At 44.9% G+C, this 16,078-nt stretch overlaps 1 protein-coding gene across 1 annotated transcript in view; it reads right to left on the bottom strand.

Annotated features, from left to right (window-relative positions):
• LOC118377338 (vascular endothelial growth factor receptor kdr-like) overlaps nt 1-16,078 on the bottom strand; it is an 85,335-nt gene that overhangs the window by 9,600 nt on the left and 59,657 nt on the right. Inside the window, exons 25-29 of the mRNA XM_052509445.1 lie at nt 13,673-13,772; nt 9,738-9,843; nt 2,755-2,876; nt 1,174-1,246; nt 832-932 (exon numbers count right to left, since the gene is read on the bottom strand). Coding sequence (XP_052365405.1) covers nt 855-932; nt 1,174-1,246; nt 2,755-2,876; nt 9,738-9,843; nt 13,673-13,772 — 479 coding nt within the window. The 3' untranslated portion in view covers nt 832-854. The remainder of the gene's footprint in view (nt 1-831; nt 933-1,173; nt 1,247-2,754; nt 2,877-9,737; nt 9,844-13,672; nt 13,773-16,078) is intronic.

Below are 16,078 nucleotides of genomic sequence, written 5' to 3'. Positions count from 1 at the left end.
TCCATCCTGCTTCTCTACCCCTCCCAGCCTCTGCCTCTCCACCCCTCCCGGCCTCTGCCTCTCCACCCCTCCCAGCCTCTGCCTCTCCACCCCTCCCAGCCTCTGCCTCTCCACCCCTCCCGGCCTCTTCCCGGCCTCTGTCTCTCCACCCCTCCCAGCCTCTGTCTCTCCACCCCTCCCAGCCTCTGTCTCTCCACCCCTCCCAGCCTCTGTCTCTCCACCCCTCCCAGCCTCTGCCTCTCCACCCCTCCCGGCCTCTTCCCGGCCTCTGTCTCTCCACCCCTCCCAGCCTCTGTCTCTCCACCCCTCCCAGCCTCTGTCTCTCCACCCCTCCCAGCCTCTGTCTCTCCACCCCTCCCAGCCTCTGTCTCTCCACCCCTCCCAGCCTCTGTCTCTCCACCCCTCCCAGCCTCTGTCTCTCCACCCCTCCCAGCCTCTGTCTCTCCACCCCTCCCAGCCTCTGTCTCTCCACCCCTCCCAGCCTCTGTCTCTCCACCCCTCCCAGCCTCTGCCTCTCCACCCCTCCCAGCCTCTGCCTCTCCACCCCTCTCAGCATCTGCCTCTCCACCCCTCCCGGCCACTTCCCGGCCTCTGCCTCTCTACCTCTCCCGGCCTCGGCCTCTCCACCCCTCCTCGCCTCTCTACCCCTCCCCGCCTCTGCCTCTCTACCCCCCCTCCCAGCGCATCTACCCCTCCCTGCCGCTCTACCCCTCCCTGCCTCTGCCGGTGGCTCCCCTGCCTCTTTCTGCCTCTCACTATGGTTCTATCCGCCCCTCTCTGCGTCTCCAGATGATGTCAGTGACAGGGAAGATGGGGATTAGGTGTACTCACGCCAGGGCCATGATGCAGGGAGGTCAGGCAAAAGATTCCAGGCGCTTCAGCGTGTTCCCATCGTCAGACGACAGGCCCATCCCACTGTCCGACTGTCCCCCCTGCACGTGCAGAGAGAGGGAGGGAAATATCAGGAAACAAAGAGAGTGAAAGAGATAGAGAAAGAGAGAGAGAGAAAGAGGATGAGAGAATGATAGAGAAAGTGTCAGAGCTAGTCCAACAAAAGCGTGGTCTCACATATGTCTATTCTTACAAGCCAGATGTTTTACACCCTACTAATTAGGCAGCTCTGTAGTGAAGAGACACCCTCATGTTAACTTGGGGGGTGATGAGTTAATTCACCTCATGGTTGTCGTTAGAGCTGTTCTCCATGGTAACCTCGTCAAAGGTCTTCACACTTCCCGGCCGGATGTTCCTGAAGGGATAAGATTTCCAAAATCAGATCCCAATCAGGGAATTCCAAGATCACATGTGCCAAAAAGTGGCATTGAGAAACACAATAAGCGGGAACATAATCAAGGTAATGAACAATTACATAGTGTCAGTGGGATTGGTCTTTGAAAAGAACCTCTATTTATTTTGCTTTTCAACAGACGCAGAGAATCAAATGGCTGCTTAATTCCGCTTAAGGGATAACTGCTATTAGAGCATTTCAACACATTCTCAATAAACACACTCGTAGGACCTGTGAAACGAGGGCTTGACAAATATTATTTTAAGTGGACCTAAACCCTAAAGGAGGGTCTGTGGTTTGGGAAGAAATTCCTTGAAGGGGCCACAATGCTTTGGGCTCCCTCAACATCTCACTGCCAATGTATATAGTTCTTATCTCAACCTTAATCAGGTCTTTCACTGTCCTCGACTAGATCTACATTAACTTCTTTAAGAGTAAGTAGCCGAACCGCCAAGCAAAGCATATGTTAAGAAAATGGTGTGTGCTTTGAACAATGTACTGAAGTGATTGGTTGTTATTTTAAAGGCACAATATGCAGAAATCACTCTGACATTTCCTAGTTGCTAAAATTCGAATAGTTCGCCTAATATCAGTTGATGTGCCAATACAAGCAAGTACAGTGTAGAGAATCATTGTACCATCTAAACCGCGGTGAAATATATTTTCCATAACTAAAAATATTGTATTTTCAGCTGTCTGAAGCTGGTGTACCAAACTGAAAGTAAAAGACGCAAAAACTGAACTTAAGAATGGGAAGCATAGAAATAGCGCACATAGAACATATCCACAGCTTCTTAGACATGCTTTAACTGCGAATGACAGATCCATAATGCACATTTCTTTTTTTGTCATTATCTTTTTTTTCTACCCCCTTTTTCTCCCCAATTTCATGGTATCCAATTGTTAGTAGCTACTATCTTGTCTCCTCGCAACAACTCCCGTACGGGCTCGGGAGAGAAGAAGGTTGAAAGTCATGCGTCCTCCGATACACAACCCAACCAAGCCGCACTGCTTCTTAACACAGCGCGCATCCAACCCGGAAGCCAGCCGCACCAATGTGTCGGAGGAAACACCGTGCACCTGGCAACCTTCGGTAGGGTTGCCTTACATATTGTAGCTTTAACATTCAGTACATTTAAGAAAACACATATTTAAAGAGAGATAAACGTTCCGTTAAGCCAAGATGCCCAAGGAGACATTACATTTCACTGCTGAAGTGTCTCTATTAAATGTTATATAATGTACATAGACTTATGGCAGAAATCTTCAACTAAACTGCAATGCTATAAAATGTGAGAGAGCTTATTCAATAATGTTGTGAGCCACAGGTGTCTGTGTGATCTCCATGTTAGGTTCAGGGTAATATCTCTCTGTTAGGTTCAGGGTAATATCTCTCTGTTAGGTTGAGGGTAATATAGCTGGGTAATGTAGTGTAGTGACTGGCCAGTTGACAGATTCCTGTTTCTCACCAGGTACTCCCTGAGTCGCGGTGAGAGAGCGGCCTGGTGTTGGTCTCCTCTGACCGGGCCGTGTTGGAGGGGTCTCCCTCCTTGGACAGCAGGGCTGCTATTGGGATGTAATGCTTGCCCTCCTGAACGGAAAGAAAGAGGAGAGACCACAACATGTCAGACCAGAGGCCTAGCTAATAACTATCATAGCATGACGGAAAACACATGTATGTGATAAGTGTGTGAAGCCTTTTGAGATTTGAGCATAATACTGTCCGTGTGCTCCACAAACATCCATTCAGGCCCTGCAGACTAGCAGGGAATGTTGCCAAAGAACCCAAAGGTCACGCCTAATAAATAAAATGTGGAATGCCTGAGGGCCACAGATGGAGCAGTGTGAGGATGTTGGTAGAGACAACCTCACTGACTAGCCATTGAAGGACTGAGTCCGTCTGTAAGTAACAGACCTACAGTTGAAGTCGGAAGTTTACATACACCTTAGCCAAATACATTTTAAATCAGTTTTTCACAATTCCTGACATTTAATCCTGGTAAAACATTCCCTGTATTAGGTCAGTTAGGATCACCACTTTATTTAAAGAATGTGAAATGTCAGAATAATAGTAGAGAGAACGATTTATTCCCATTGGGTTATTCCCACTTTTATCACATCCCCAGTGGGTCAGAAGTTTACTTACAGTCAATTAGTATTTGGTAGCATTGCCTTTAAATTGGTTAACTTGGGTCAAACATTTCGGGTAGCCTTCCACAAGCATCCCACAATAAGTTTTGGCCCATTCCTCCTGAAAGAGCTGATGTAACTGAGTCAGGTTTCTAGGCCTCCTTGCTCGTACACACTTTTTCAGTTCTGCCCACAAATTTTCTATGAGATTGAGGTCAGGGCTTTGTGATAGCCACTCCAATACCTTGACTTTGTTGTCCTTAAGCCATTTTGCCACAACTTTGGAAGTATGCTTAGGGTCATTGTCCATTTGAAAGACCCATTTGTGACCAAGCTTTAAGTTCCTGACTGATGTCTTGAGATGTTGCTTCAATATATCCACATAATTTTCCTCCCTCATGGTGCAATCTATTTTATGAAGTGCACCAGTCCCTCCTGCAGCAAAGCACCTCCTGCAGCAAAGCACCCCCACAACATGATGCTGCCACCCCTGTGCTTCACGGTTGGGATGGTGTTCTTTGGCTTGCAAGCCTCCCCCTTTTTCCTCCAAACATAACGATGGTCATTATGGCCAAACAGTTCTATTTTTGTTTTATCAGACCAGAGGACATTTCTCCAAAAAGTACTTTCTTTGTCCCCATGTGCAGTTGCAAACTGTAGTCTGGCTTTTGTTATGGTGGTTTTGGAGCAGTGGCTTCTTCCTTGCTGAGCGGCCTTTCAAGTTATGTCGATATAGGACTCGTTTTACTGTGTATATAGATACTTTTGTACCTGTTTCCTCCAGCATCTTCACAAGGTCCTTTGCTGTTGTTCTGGGATTGATTTGCACTTTTCAACACCAAAGTTCATTCATCTCTAGGAGACAGAACGCGTCTCCTTCCTGAGTGGTATGGTCCCATGGTGTTTATACTTGCGTACTATTGTTTGTACAGATAAGGTGAATGCACTAATTTGTAAGTCGCTCTGGATAAGAGCGTCTGCTAAATGACTTAAATGTAAATGTAAATAAACGTGGTACCTTCAGGCATTTGGAAATTGCTCCCAAGGATGAACCAGACTTGTGGAGGTCTACAATTGTTTCTGAGGTCTTGGCTGATTTCTTTTGATTTTCCCATGATGTCAAGAAAAGAGGCACTTGAAGGTAGGTCATGAAATACATCCACAGGTACACCTCCAATTGACTCAAATTATGTCAATTAGCCTATCAGAAGCTTCTAAAGCCATGACATCATTTTCTGGAATTTTCCAAGCTGTTTAAAGGCACAGTCAACTTAGTGTATGTAAACTTCTGACCCACTGGAATTCTGATACAGTGAATTATGAGTGAAATAATCTGTCTGTAAACAATTGTTGGAAAAATGACTTGTGTCATGCACAAAGGAGATGTCCTAACCGACTTGCTAAACATAGTTTGTTAACAAGAAATTTGTGGAGTGGTTGAAAAGCGAGTTTTAATGACTCCAACCGAGGTTTATGTAAACTTCTGACTTCAACTGTATCTTAATGGAAGGGTTGAAATCCTTACTGTGCTGCTCTTTTCTGTCCAGTCAGGATGGGTTCCCACACGGTTGGTTTTTAGCGAGAGCAATCTGTTATGTTATAAAGCATTTCTATACTGCGGTTTTATGTGACGTGTGAGGTCTGGTCTGCTATCATCTCTTATCTCTTTACAATCCCCACTCTCTGTGACTGTTTATTTGACTGTCTTTTAAACTCTGAGTTTTTGGGATTATTAGGACTTGATGGGACCGTATAGTTTTGTGTTCGCAGGGGAAACAGCCAATTTTCCATCAGCAGACACAGTCACTGCTTTCCTTCTCCCGGTCTTGATTCCAGTGGTGTAATGAAGGGTATACAGAGGTATATGCCGTGCACCTCCAATTTTGTTGTGGGCATTGTGTTATGCTCACTTCTTATCCCCACGATTCATATCAAAGTAGTGAAGTGGAGGTATACGCCGTATCAATTAATAAGGCTGACAGAACAGATCTGAATGTTTAGCTTAAAACACTGATAAACACATTTTAAAGCTCAACAATGTGCACGCAGTGGTAGGCCTACGCGCAAATGTTCCAAAATGGAATTTACGGAAAACACTGTTCTAAAATGCAGCCGGGTCGTTCAAGATTGACTTCGAAATTGGACGTCTATCCATGTCCTGAGACATTCCACTACCACAAAAAGCATGGGGGGGATTGTTGAGTGTGACTTACCCTCCCAGTTACTGTGACCACACCCCTGGGCCTGACCCCAGTGACTAATTGAATTGTTACGTAGTTTCCTAAGGACAATGTGGCTGGAGTCCTTAAAGAGCGTCTGCCTTTAAATAGCAACAAATCCCTTTGAAAATGGCCTATGTGGTATCGATATGAGTAAGAAATATTTATTCTAGTGTCAAAATTGACTACAAAGTGTAAATAGGTTCATTTTGGTCATAGAGTCAGTCTCGTCTTAAACTGAGTTTGGAACATGTGTGCGTCACACCGGGAAATGAAGGTTGGGTTTTGATTTGACGATGTCCACTTGCCCACTAATATGGGGTGAACAACTGCAGTGATTTCTCTCTATCCAATAGCATAGACAGTGAGTCAGGCCTGCCCAGCAGCCCGACTTTGTTTACATGAGACAAAAAAACATTTACATGAGAAATACTGCACCAAATACCTTAGTTGGATGTAAAATTGTGCAACTTAAACATCCTCGGACAAAACAGCAAAATTAATGACAGATTTTTTCAGTTACCTTAGATTAATTCTGGAGATTTTGAGGCAGTAAAATAGGCTTCTGCGTCTACAGTGTCTCATTGGGGACAAACATCATTAACCAAACGCGGAATCAGTCAGGAAACACACCTCCAAGACGGAAATAAAAAAATTCTAATGAGCAACAGAAACACACGTGCCAATCGGCGTGTTCAGTGGCTCTTTATCTGTGTTGTGGCTTCCCCCACATGGAAGTAGTTTTTGGCACTTTGCCTAAACTTGACTTACTTACCTAAACCCTTTTACTCCGTGAGGAGCATAGGTTATACGCAAATGTGCTCCACCACACTCAGTTTTACTGGCCAGAAGCAAAGCATATGAAACACAGTAAGTCATACAAGCCTTATGAGCATAGTGCACTTAGATGAGGCAAGGCCAGAGCATAGTGCCCTTAGATGAGTTAAGACCAGAGCATAGTGCCCTTAGATGAGGAAAGGCAAGAGCATAGCGCACTTAGATGAGGAAAGGCTAGTGCCCTTAGATGAGGCAAGACCAGAGTATAGTGCCCTTAGATGAGGCAAGGCCAGAGCATAGTGCACTTAGATGAGGCAAGGCCAGAGCATAGTGCACTTAGATGAGGCAAGGCACTTAGATGAGACAAGGCCAGAGCATAGTGCCCTTAGATGAGGAAAGGCAAGCCCATAATGCACTTAGATGAGGCAAGGCCAGAGCATAGTGCACTTAGATGAGGCAAGGCACTTAGATGAGACAAGGCCAGAGCATAGTGCCCTTAGATGAGGAAAGGCAAGCCCATAGTGCACTTAGATAAGGCAAGGCCAGAGCATAGTGCACTTAGATGAGACAAGGCCAGAGTGTTTAAGATGCTGTAATTCTCTTAAAGTACACGAACACAGGTAGCATACTTTTTTAAATGATTTGTTTGGCAATCAGACAAAAACATGATGCCTGGTTTTGTTCATGCCACATTAAAAGGTAATATCTTTTTACAGTTGAAGCTAGAATACTAAATTGAAACAATAACAAAGTGGTTCACCCGCCTCAAAGTTTGAACCATGTTTTGAGGCTATACAGTGTTTGCTTACATTTACATTGTTTACAAACATATAAAGTTATATTTTGGATTTTAATGGGGTACGACAGTTGAACTAAGCTCATGAGGCATTTATAAGTTATATTCTTCAAGAATCAACACGTATACAGTGCATTCAAAAAGTATTCAGACCCCTTGACTTTTTCCACATTTTGTTACGTTACAGCCTTATTCTAAAATGCATATATATTTTTAAAATCCTCAACAATCTACAGACAATACCCCCATAATGACAAAGCGAAAACACATAAGTATTCAGACCATTTACTATGAGACTCGAAATTGATACTCAGGTGCACCCTGTTTCCATTGATCATCATTGAGATGTTTCTAAAATTTGATTGTAGTCCACCTGTGGTAAATTCAATTGATTGGACATGATTTGGAAAGGCACACATCTGTCTATATAAGGTCCCACAGTTGACAAAGCATGTCAGAGCAAAAACAAAGCCATGAGGTCGAAGGAATTGTCAGTAGAGCTCCGAGACAGCAATGTGTCGAGCCACAGATCTGGGGAAGGGTACCAAAACATTGATGCAGCATTGAAGGTCCCCAAGAACACAGTGGCCTCAATCATTCTTAAATGGAAGAAGTTTGGAACCACCAAGAGTATTCCTAGAGCTGTCCTCCCGGCCAAACTGAGCAATCGGGGGAGAAGGGCCTTGGTCAGGGAGGTGACCAAGAACCCAATGGTCACTCTGACAGATCTCCAGAGTTCCTCTGTGGAGATGGGAGAACCTTCCAGAAAGCCGAACATCTTTGCAGCACCCCACCAATCAGGCCTTTATGGTAAAGTGGCCAGACGGAAGCCACTCCTCAGTAAAAGGCACATCACAGCCCGAATGGAGTTTGCCAAAAGGAACCTAAAGGACTCTCAGACCATGACAAACAAGATTCTCTGGTCTGATGAAACCAATATTGAACTCTTTGGCCTGAATGCCAAGCGTCAGGAGGAAACATGGTATCATCCCTTCGATGAAGCATGATGGTGGCAGCATCATGCTGTGAGGATGTTTTTCAGTGGCAGGGACGAGGAGACTAGGCAGGATTGAGGGAAAAATGAACGGAGCAAAGTACAGAGAGATTCTTGATGAAAACCTGCTCTAGAGCACTCAGGATCTCAGACTGGGGCGAAGGTTCACCTTCCAACAGGACAACAACCCTAAGCACACAGCCAAGACAACACAGGAGTGGGTTCGGGACCAGTCTCTGAATGTCTTTGAGTGGCCCAGTCAGAGCCCGGACTTGAACCCGATCTAACATCTCTGTAGAGACTTGAAAATAGCTGTGCCGCGACGCTCCCCATACAACCTGGCAGAGCTTGAGAGGATTTGCAGAGAAGAATTGGACATTGAATTGGAAATTCAGTCCTGAGAAAGACTTGGTCATTTCGTCAAACAATCATCTTATTTAATATTGATTAACTATTGCAATAATGAGGCTGGTCGACCCCCCCACCCTTGAGTGTAGGACCGAGTAATCTAACCTTCACACAAATGCAGAGTACTTTATATAGCCGACACTAATAATGCTCAGCCATAGTTGGTTCAACCCCCCTCATGCAGACCAAGGATCATCATAAGCCACTCTGGGTTCATCCTGTCGTTATCTGCACGTGGGTTGTTGTCTTAACCCCACCCTGGCTTAGTTTCCCAGATGCAAGGATGATTTTGAGACAATGAGGGATTGTTCTACTCCTAAGCTATCTCTAGTAAAACACATTCTTGTCTACGTAATGCAGTCTTTAAATCATTTTTCAGCTCAAGCCACCTCCAGTGACCACACGCCCAGATTAGCTGCAGGGAACTAGAGTGGATATCATAAAACACAGACACTAACAGGACAGAAATATCATCCTATTTGTTAAGTATTAATTGCTAACTATTAATATCAAACAAAAAAGGTAAATATGTACTTTTTCTATCACACTACCCGAATACCAGTGTGTCAAGCTTGTAGCGTCATACCCAAGAAGACTCGAGGCTGTAATTGCTGCCAAAGGTGCTTCAACAAAGTACTGATTAAAGGGTCTGAGTACTTACGTAAATGTAATATTTCAGTTTTGTATTTTTGTATAAATTGCAAAAATGATAGATTTCATGAGGGGACAAAACGATTTAATACATTTTAGAATAAGGCTGTAACGTAACAAAATGTGGAAAAAGTCAAGGGGTCTGAATACTTTCCGAATGCGCTGTATATCATTACGTCCAAAAATGGATGTAGCAACTAAGGATTCTAGCTCTAAATGACATGCGTTTACTATTAGGCCCATTAAAAATGTTTAGTGCACACCCACATTAGAGGTCCTGTACCTGGCAGATATTACATCTACCTTCACCCTTGGGCAAGGCCCTATCCACAACCCTGCTGACCTCTGATTTCCAGATCACCTTGAACCAGGTCTTCACCACCACCTTCACCTATTCAGTCATTTCAGACTACTGATAACCTCACGGGCAGAAGGAATAGATATTAAAGTATTAAAACAAAGCCATGTGGATCTTACCTGCTGTACACTAGCCTGTAGCAGGTCTCCTAGTCTCTCCACCAGCTCAGTGAAGGTTGGCCGGTCTCCTGACTCGCCCTGCCAGCAGTCCAACATGGTCTGGTATCTGAGGAGAAATACACATCATGTCATTATTCTGGCTCATATTCACATTCTGATAACACAGACACACTGTATAGCTATGTTGAGCAATATACAAATAAATGATGGTACTAATATGGTAATCGTAGAAATCTATATGGGTCGGTAATGACCCCTGCCTGATGGTGATGAATTTGGCATAATGCAGATGGCCATGCACTGCTAAGTTTCACTCCGCTGTGCTTTGGTGAGAAGCAGACATTTACCCAAAAGGCAAATAGCATTCAATCTTTTACAAAGGGAGTGCTTTGACTTTAGCAACAACCTGCACTCCACCAGAGAGACCCTGTGTGTGTGGAGGCTGACTGACACCAGAGATGACCTGTTGCTGGCTTCCACCCAAATCAACTGTCATCTAAAATACTCGTATATACAATATTTCATTTTCCAAGGATAATCTGGTCTCTGGGGCTGTATCTCATTCCCTCTAGGTCTTGGTGTGAACATTAGGAATGCTCAGAGCACCCCCTCTGGTCTTTGACGAGCTGTCAGCCTCGCTGCCCATATGGGAAGACTCAGGGCCGTTATGTGCTGTGTTTCCACTGCAGCAGTGGCCTGTAATAATGGCCGGACTCGGCCGTGTAGGAATTCAGAGATGGAGTGCAGGCTGCTGTTTAAATCAAACCCTACAGTCAGGGGTGATGATGGATCCCTAGCCTGTTTCTTACTATGGAGCGCAGCCTCCAAACAGAGGCCCTTACGTAAACAGAGCTAGGTGCCCATTAGCTCCATTATGTTCCTCTGATTGGCACCAGATTGAGTCCATTTGGATTTTGGAGAAAATTCCAGTAAAAAGCAGATGGTTCATTACATCCTCCGTCTTTTGCCCTCTCCATCTGTGTTTGCATTCAGGGAACCTAGACCTTGGCTTGACAAGACTCCTCCTCTCCTCTCGGTGCAGTGGAGATTGGCTGGAGAAACGACCGGGTTGCTGGGCTGTGATTCCCATGTTAATGAGTGTCCTTGGCCAGGTGGAGGGACTCCTAACATCCTCAAAGTGACAGGATGGAAGCCCAGAGCAGACCACCATGGCCCACATGGGCCACACATCAAGAGGAGGAGATGTAGACACCAATGTATTTCAACCCAGCTTCCTCTCTGCTGCGTAAGGGGAATAAATTGGTTCCCCCTCTACTGTCTCTTCAAGGAATACTTTGTCGAAGGGGACCATTGTGGTGGTCGCAATTCCTTAGTCCACTACTCTCTTCTGGCAGGACAGCTGTGGGATGTTGGGAGGTGGACATCGTTTTTCTCTATTCCCGCGTCTTGAGGAGCATTCTTGAGGATGCCTCAGATCGCCGTTGGAATGATGGAGGATCTATCGATCTTTTAAGCCGATGGTCACATTCCTGGTGAGCCGGTGCACCAGCAGCAGCGTAGATATACCGCCCTGTATCGCCCGGCACTTGGCCCCCTTCATTATCCATGGGATCAAGGTCAGGGTCAGAGCCTCTGGATCCCAGCCTCCCACACACCTGAACAACGTCAGACCTGGGAGGCTCTGAGGAGAAGTGTTGGAGACAGGGTATTACCCCTGTAGACTAGCGTGTACCGCTCCTCTGCTTGCCATTTAAAGTGATATCAGCGGGTCTTGTGTTTATCTCAGACAAGAGGCAGGTTTTACATCATGGTTCCTTAGCATGAGCATGTGTTCTCTATATCTTCATTCTGTCAATGGAAGGCTTTGCTTTGAACCAGAACGGAAAGTATCTTAGAGAGAAGAACTTGGCACCAGTGGGTCTGACTTTGGATCTACCGAGCTGACATTTGCTTCTGTTCACGTCCCCACTCTCTAAGGCCTGTGTCACATGAAGCAATGTGGATGCAATTTCTGTTGCAGATGCAAGTTGTAAGTGACATCATCTCAAGCAACTTTGCTGATACACATATCAATTCAAATGCAATTGAAATTACATTCAACTTCTAATCCTGTCAAATGTCACATCATGGTTTACATAAATTATTTATTTATCCAAGCGTTTGGTAATTTTAACAGCATCAATATATAGACAAAATACTGGCTGTGCAATTTAGCTAGCTAGCCAAAATGTTGCCTATTTGCCAATCATGCTTTACCAAGATAGCTAGCAAGCTAACCAAGGTAGTGATGAGCTAAGCTAGCTAGCTAGGCCAGTTCATGTTGGACAATTTCAGTTGAAACTGGACAAAGAAAGGTCTGGGATTTATTGACTGCCAGACCATGTACAAAACCATGACTAGCCATGGTGTCTGGAATTGTTTATACATTTCCCATTTGCCATGTCTCTCTCATTTGTTGTGATTTTTAGCGCCACTGACAACTGGATGGAACGACATGACGAGTCGACGTAAACCTTTTTCTGCCCACTGATTAGACATTGCATACAGTCAGTTACATGAAATAGAATTGATTTCCATCACTTGCAATGCAATGCAACTAAGTTTCAGGCAATTTCGGGGGGGTGACACAGAGCAACCCAAATGCAGCTTTGTTGCAAGCAACATAAATTGCCTCCAGATTGCTTTGTGTGACATCGGCTTAAGACTCCAGTCTGGTTCATATTTTGCTGGTCATCTCCAATCACCATCTCCCAGGTATTGGTGATATATCCATTAGCTTGGTTCCAGTTGGCACAAGATGTTTAAAACAATTCTGGACAACATTTATCAATTACAAATGAATAAGACAGAGGAAGTTTGACTCCACCATGCTCTGTCACAAATGAAAACCAAACCCTATGCACGCACGCACGCGCGCACACACACACACACACACACACACACACACACACACACACACACACACACACACACACACACACACACACACACACACACACACACACACACACACACACACACACACACACACACACACACACACACACACACACACAGCTGAATGGGAGATAGATTAACAGCAGAGCTCAGGAAGTGAGAGCAAGAGGTCCTTATTGCAAACTCAGACATATGCCGCAGCCTGGGACAGTGAGTGAGAGCCCCAGACAGAGCTCCCTGCTGAGAAGCCACCCAGTCACCTAAAGGCAACAACAACCCTAGCTCTCCCTATCCAGTCCAGCTCCCTGCTAGACAAACAGCACTGATACCACAGGGCCAGGAGAAACCCCACTAGACTCCCCCAAAGATATTCTGTTTCAGCAGCAGCGTCCACCTCTGCCCTGCTTCAGAGCCCCCTTGTGTGGACAAGGGAGGGAGTGTCCCGCCCTTTGGCTCTTATTGCCCTGTGTCTGGCTGCCCCCCTGGCCACTTCACGCTCCCCCAACCTTTAGTGTTGGGCTTAATTACGGCCGCATCGATGTCAGTTTTAAAATGGATCCGCACCTTGCCACCCGCAGCCCCCTCAGTTAACTGCCAATCAGCAGCTCCCGTCTCTCCTCCACATTCAGAGCTGGATTACCCACAATGCCTATAAGCCCTGTCACCCATTCAGACGAATGAAAGAGCAGATACAAGTCCCTTTTTCACTATATCAATATGGGAGGCTTTTATTGAGTGCCCTTTAATGGGTGGCTCTGAGCAAGAGTTCCTGTTAGCTAATTACCTTCAGGAGAGGTTGGGGGATACGGAGACTTGACGAGAGGCATGGTTCAGGCTCTTTACAAGTTTCAAGAGCCAAGGGAGCTCAGTGTATTATGCACAGGCAAGAGGTAAGAGAGCTATAGCATTTATGATGAACTTTCTGACATGGGCCACTCTTCAAACTGCAAGGGCATTACTTTTTAAAGCCTGAGTTAGATGATGAGATGGGGTTTGTAAGTTAAGTGATGGGGAAGCAATGATTGCTTGATCCTTACATCTCCGAGGAGGAGTATTCCGGAGCTCTCATCCTGGTCCCTTCCTTCAGTCGGCAGCAGAACTCCTCGTCGATGTGTAAGCCAGGATATGGAGAGGCACCTGGGAAAGGGAGAGCGAGAGAGAAGTGCAGGGTTATCAGACACTTCAATCTCCCACACAGAGAAGATTGGATACTTTACAAAGATTAGAGAAGAAAGCTTCATAAACACTCAGTTAAGACTGCTTCAAAATCAACTGATTGACCTTACACATGGGCAATGATATGAAACATTGAATAACATCTAGAGATAATGCTGGAATAATTCTGAAATTGGAATATCGGGGGTGAGGTAAGCTATTTTTTTTAAATAACTTTAATTCACTCTTGGCTCAGTCTAAATCAAAACAGTAATACACTAAGCCAACTTGAATCAAATATCCAATCCAGTTGGGGTTTTCAAAAATATTGCCCACGTCATGTAATCCATAAACATTTCCTGACTCATGAACAAATATTTTCATGTACCCGACCAAGATCCCTGACACAATGTCAGATAGCATCTACAGTGGGGCAAAAAAGTATTTAGTCAGCCACCAATTGTGCAAGTTCTCCCACTTAAAAAGATGAGAGGCCTGTAATTTTCATCATAGGTACACTTCAACTATGACAGACAAAATGAGAAAAAAATCCAGAAAATCACATTGTAGGATTTGTTATGAATTTATTTGCAAATGATGGTGGAAAATAAGTATTTGGTCACCTACAAACAAGCAAGGTATCTGGCTCTCACAGACCTGTAACTTCTTCTTTAAGAGGCTACTCTGTCCTCCACTCGTTACCTGTATTAATGGCACCTGTTTGAACTTGTTATCAGTATAAAAGACACCTGTTCACAACCTTAAACAGTCACACTCCAAACTCCACTATGGCCAAGACCAAAGAGCTGTCAAAGGACACCAGAAACAAAATTGTAGACCTGCACCAGGCTGGGAAGACTGAATCTGCAATAGCTAAGCAGCTTGGTTTGAAGAAATCAACTGTGGGAGCAATTATTAGGAAATGGAAGACATACAAGACCACTGATAATCTCCCTCGATCTGGGGCTCCACGCAAGAACTCACCCGGTGGGTTCAAAATGATCACAAGAACGGTGAGCAAAAATCCCAGAACCATACGGGAGGACCTAGTGAATGACCTGCAGAGAGCTGGGACCAAAGTAACAAAGCCTACCATCAGTAACACACTACGCCGCCAGGGACTCAAATCCTGCAGTGCCAGACGTGTCCCCCTGCTTAAGCCAGTACATGTCCACGCCCGTATGAAGTTTGCTAGAGAGCATTTGGATGATCCAGAAGAAGATTAGGAGAATGTCATATGGTCAGATGAAACCAAAATATAACTTTTTGGTAAAAACTCAACTTGTCGTGTTTGGAGGACAAAGAATGCTGAGTTGCATCCAAAGAACACCATACCTACTGTGAAGCATGGGGGTGGAAACATCATGCTTTGGGGCTGTTTTTCTGCAAAGGGACCAGGGCGACTGATCCGTGTAAAGGAAAGAATGAATGGGGCCATGTATCGTGAGATTTTGAGTGAAAACCTCCTTCCATCAGCAAGGGCATTAATAATAGGGCATTGAAGATGAAACGTGGCTGGGTCTTTCAGCATGACAATGATCCCAAACACACCGCCCGGGCAATGAAGGAGTGGCTTCGTAAGAAGCATTTCAAGGTCCTGGAGTGGCCTCGCCATTCTCCAGATCTCAATACCGTAGAAAATCTTTGGAGTTGGAAGTCCGTGTTGCCCAGCAACAGCCTCAAAACATCACTGCTCTAGAGGAGATCTGCATGGAGGCATGGGCCAAAATATCAGCAACAGTGTGTGAAAACCTTGTGAAGACTTACAGAAAACGTTTGACCTCTGTCATTGCCAACAAAGGGTATATAACAAAGTATTGAGATAAACACTTGTTATTGACCAAATACTTATTTTCCACCATCATTTGCAAATTAATTAATAAAAAAATCCTACAATGTGATTTTCTGGATTTCTTTTCTAATTTTGTCTGTCATCGTTGTAGTGTACCTATGATGAAAATTACAGGCCTCTCTCACCTTTTTAAGTGGGAGAACTCGCACAATTGGTGGCTGACTAAATACTTTTTTGCCCCACTGTAAATCTCCAGAGCATGATGTCGATATTAACAAGCAGTCTTAGGAGGCGGTAACGCCTGCTAGAATGCCCTTTTTCTTTTCATCACATCAACCAATCATTGCAAACAAATAGGTTGATTACCGCGTAACTCATGTCTAACACAGAAAGAGGTGGAAATCCTAAACCACAAGACAAAACTCAAGCTGCTAGACAGCAGGTCACGTCTCCATATGCATATGCCAGCACCTTGGGACTGGAGCAAACCTTTGGC

The sequence above is a fragment of the Oncorhynchus keta genome, chromosome 4, assembly GCF_023373465.1.
Source record: "Oncorhynchus keta strain PuntledgeMale-10-30-2019 chromosome 4, Oket_V2, whole genome shotgun sequence".
Taxonomy (NCBI): domain Eukaryota; kingdom Metazoa; phylum Chordata; class Actinopteri; order Salmoniformes; family Salmonidae; genus Oncorhynchus; species Oncorhynchus keta.
The sequence above is the reverse complement of the archived record's forward strand: the minus strand, read 5'-3'. Positions and strand labels throughout refer to the sequence as shown.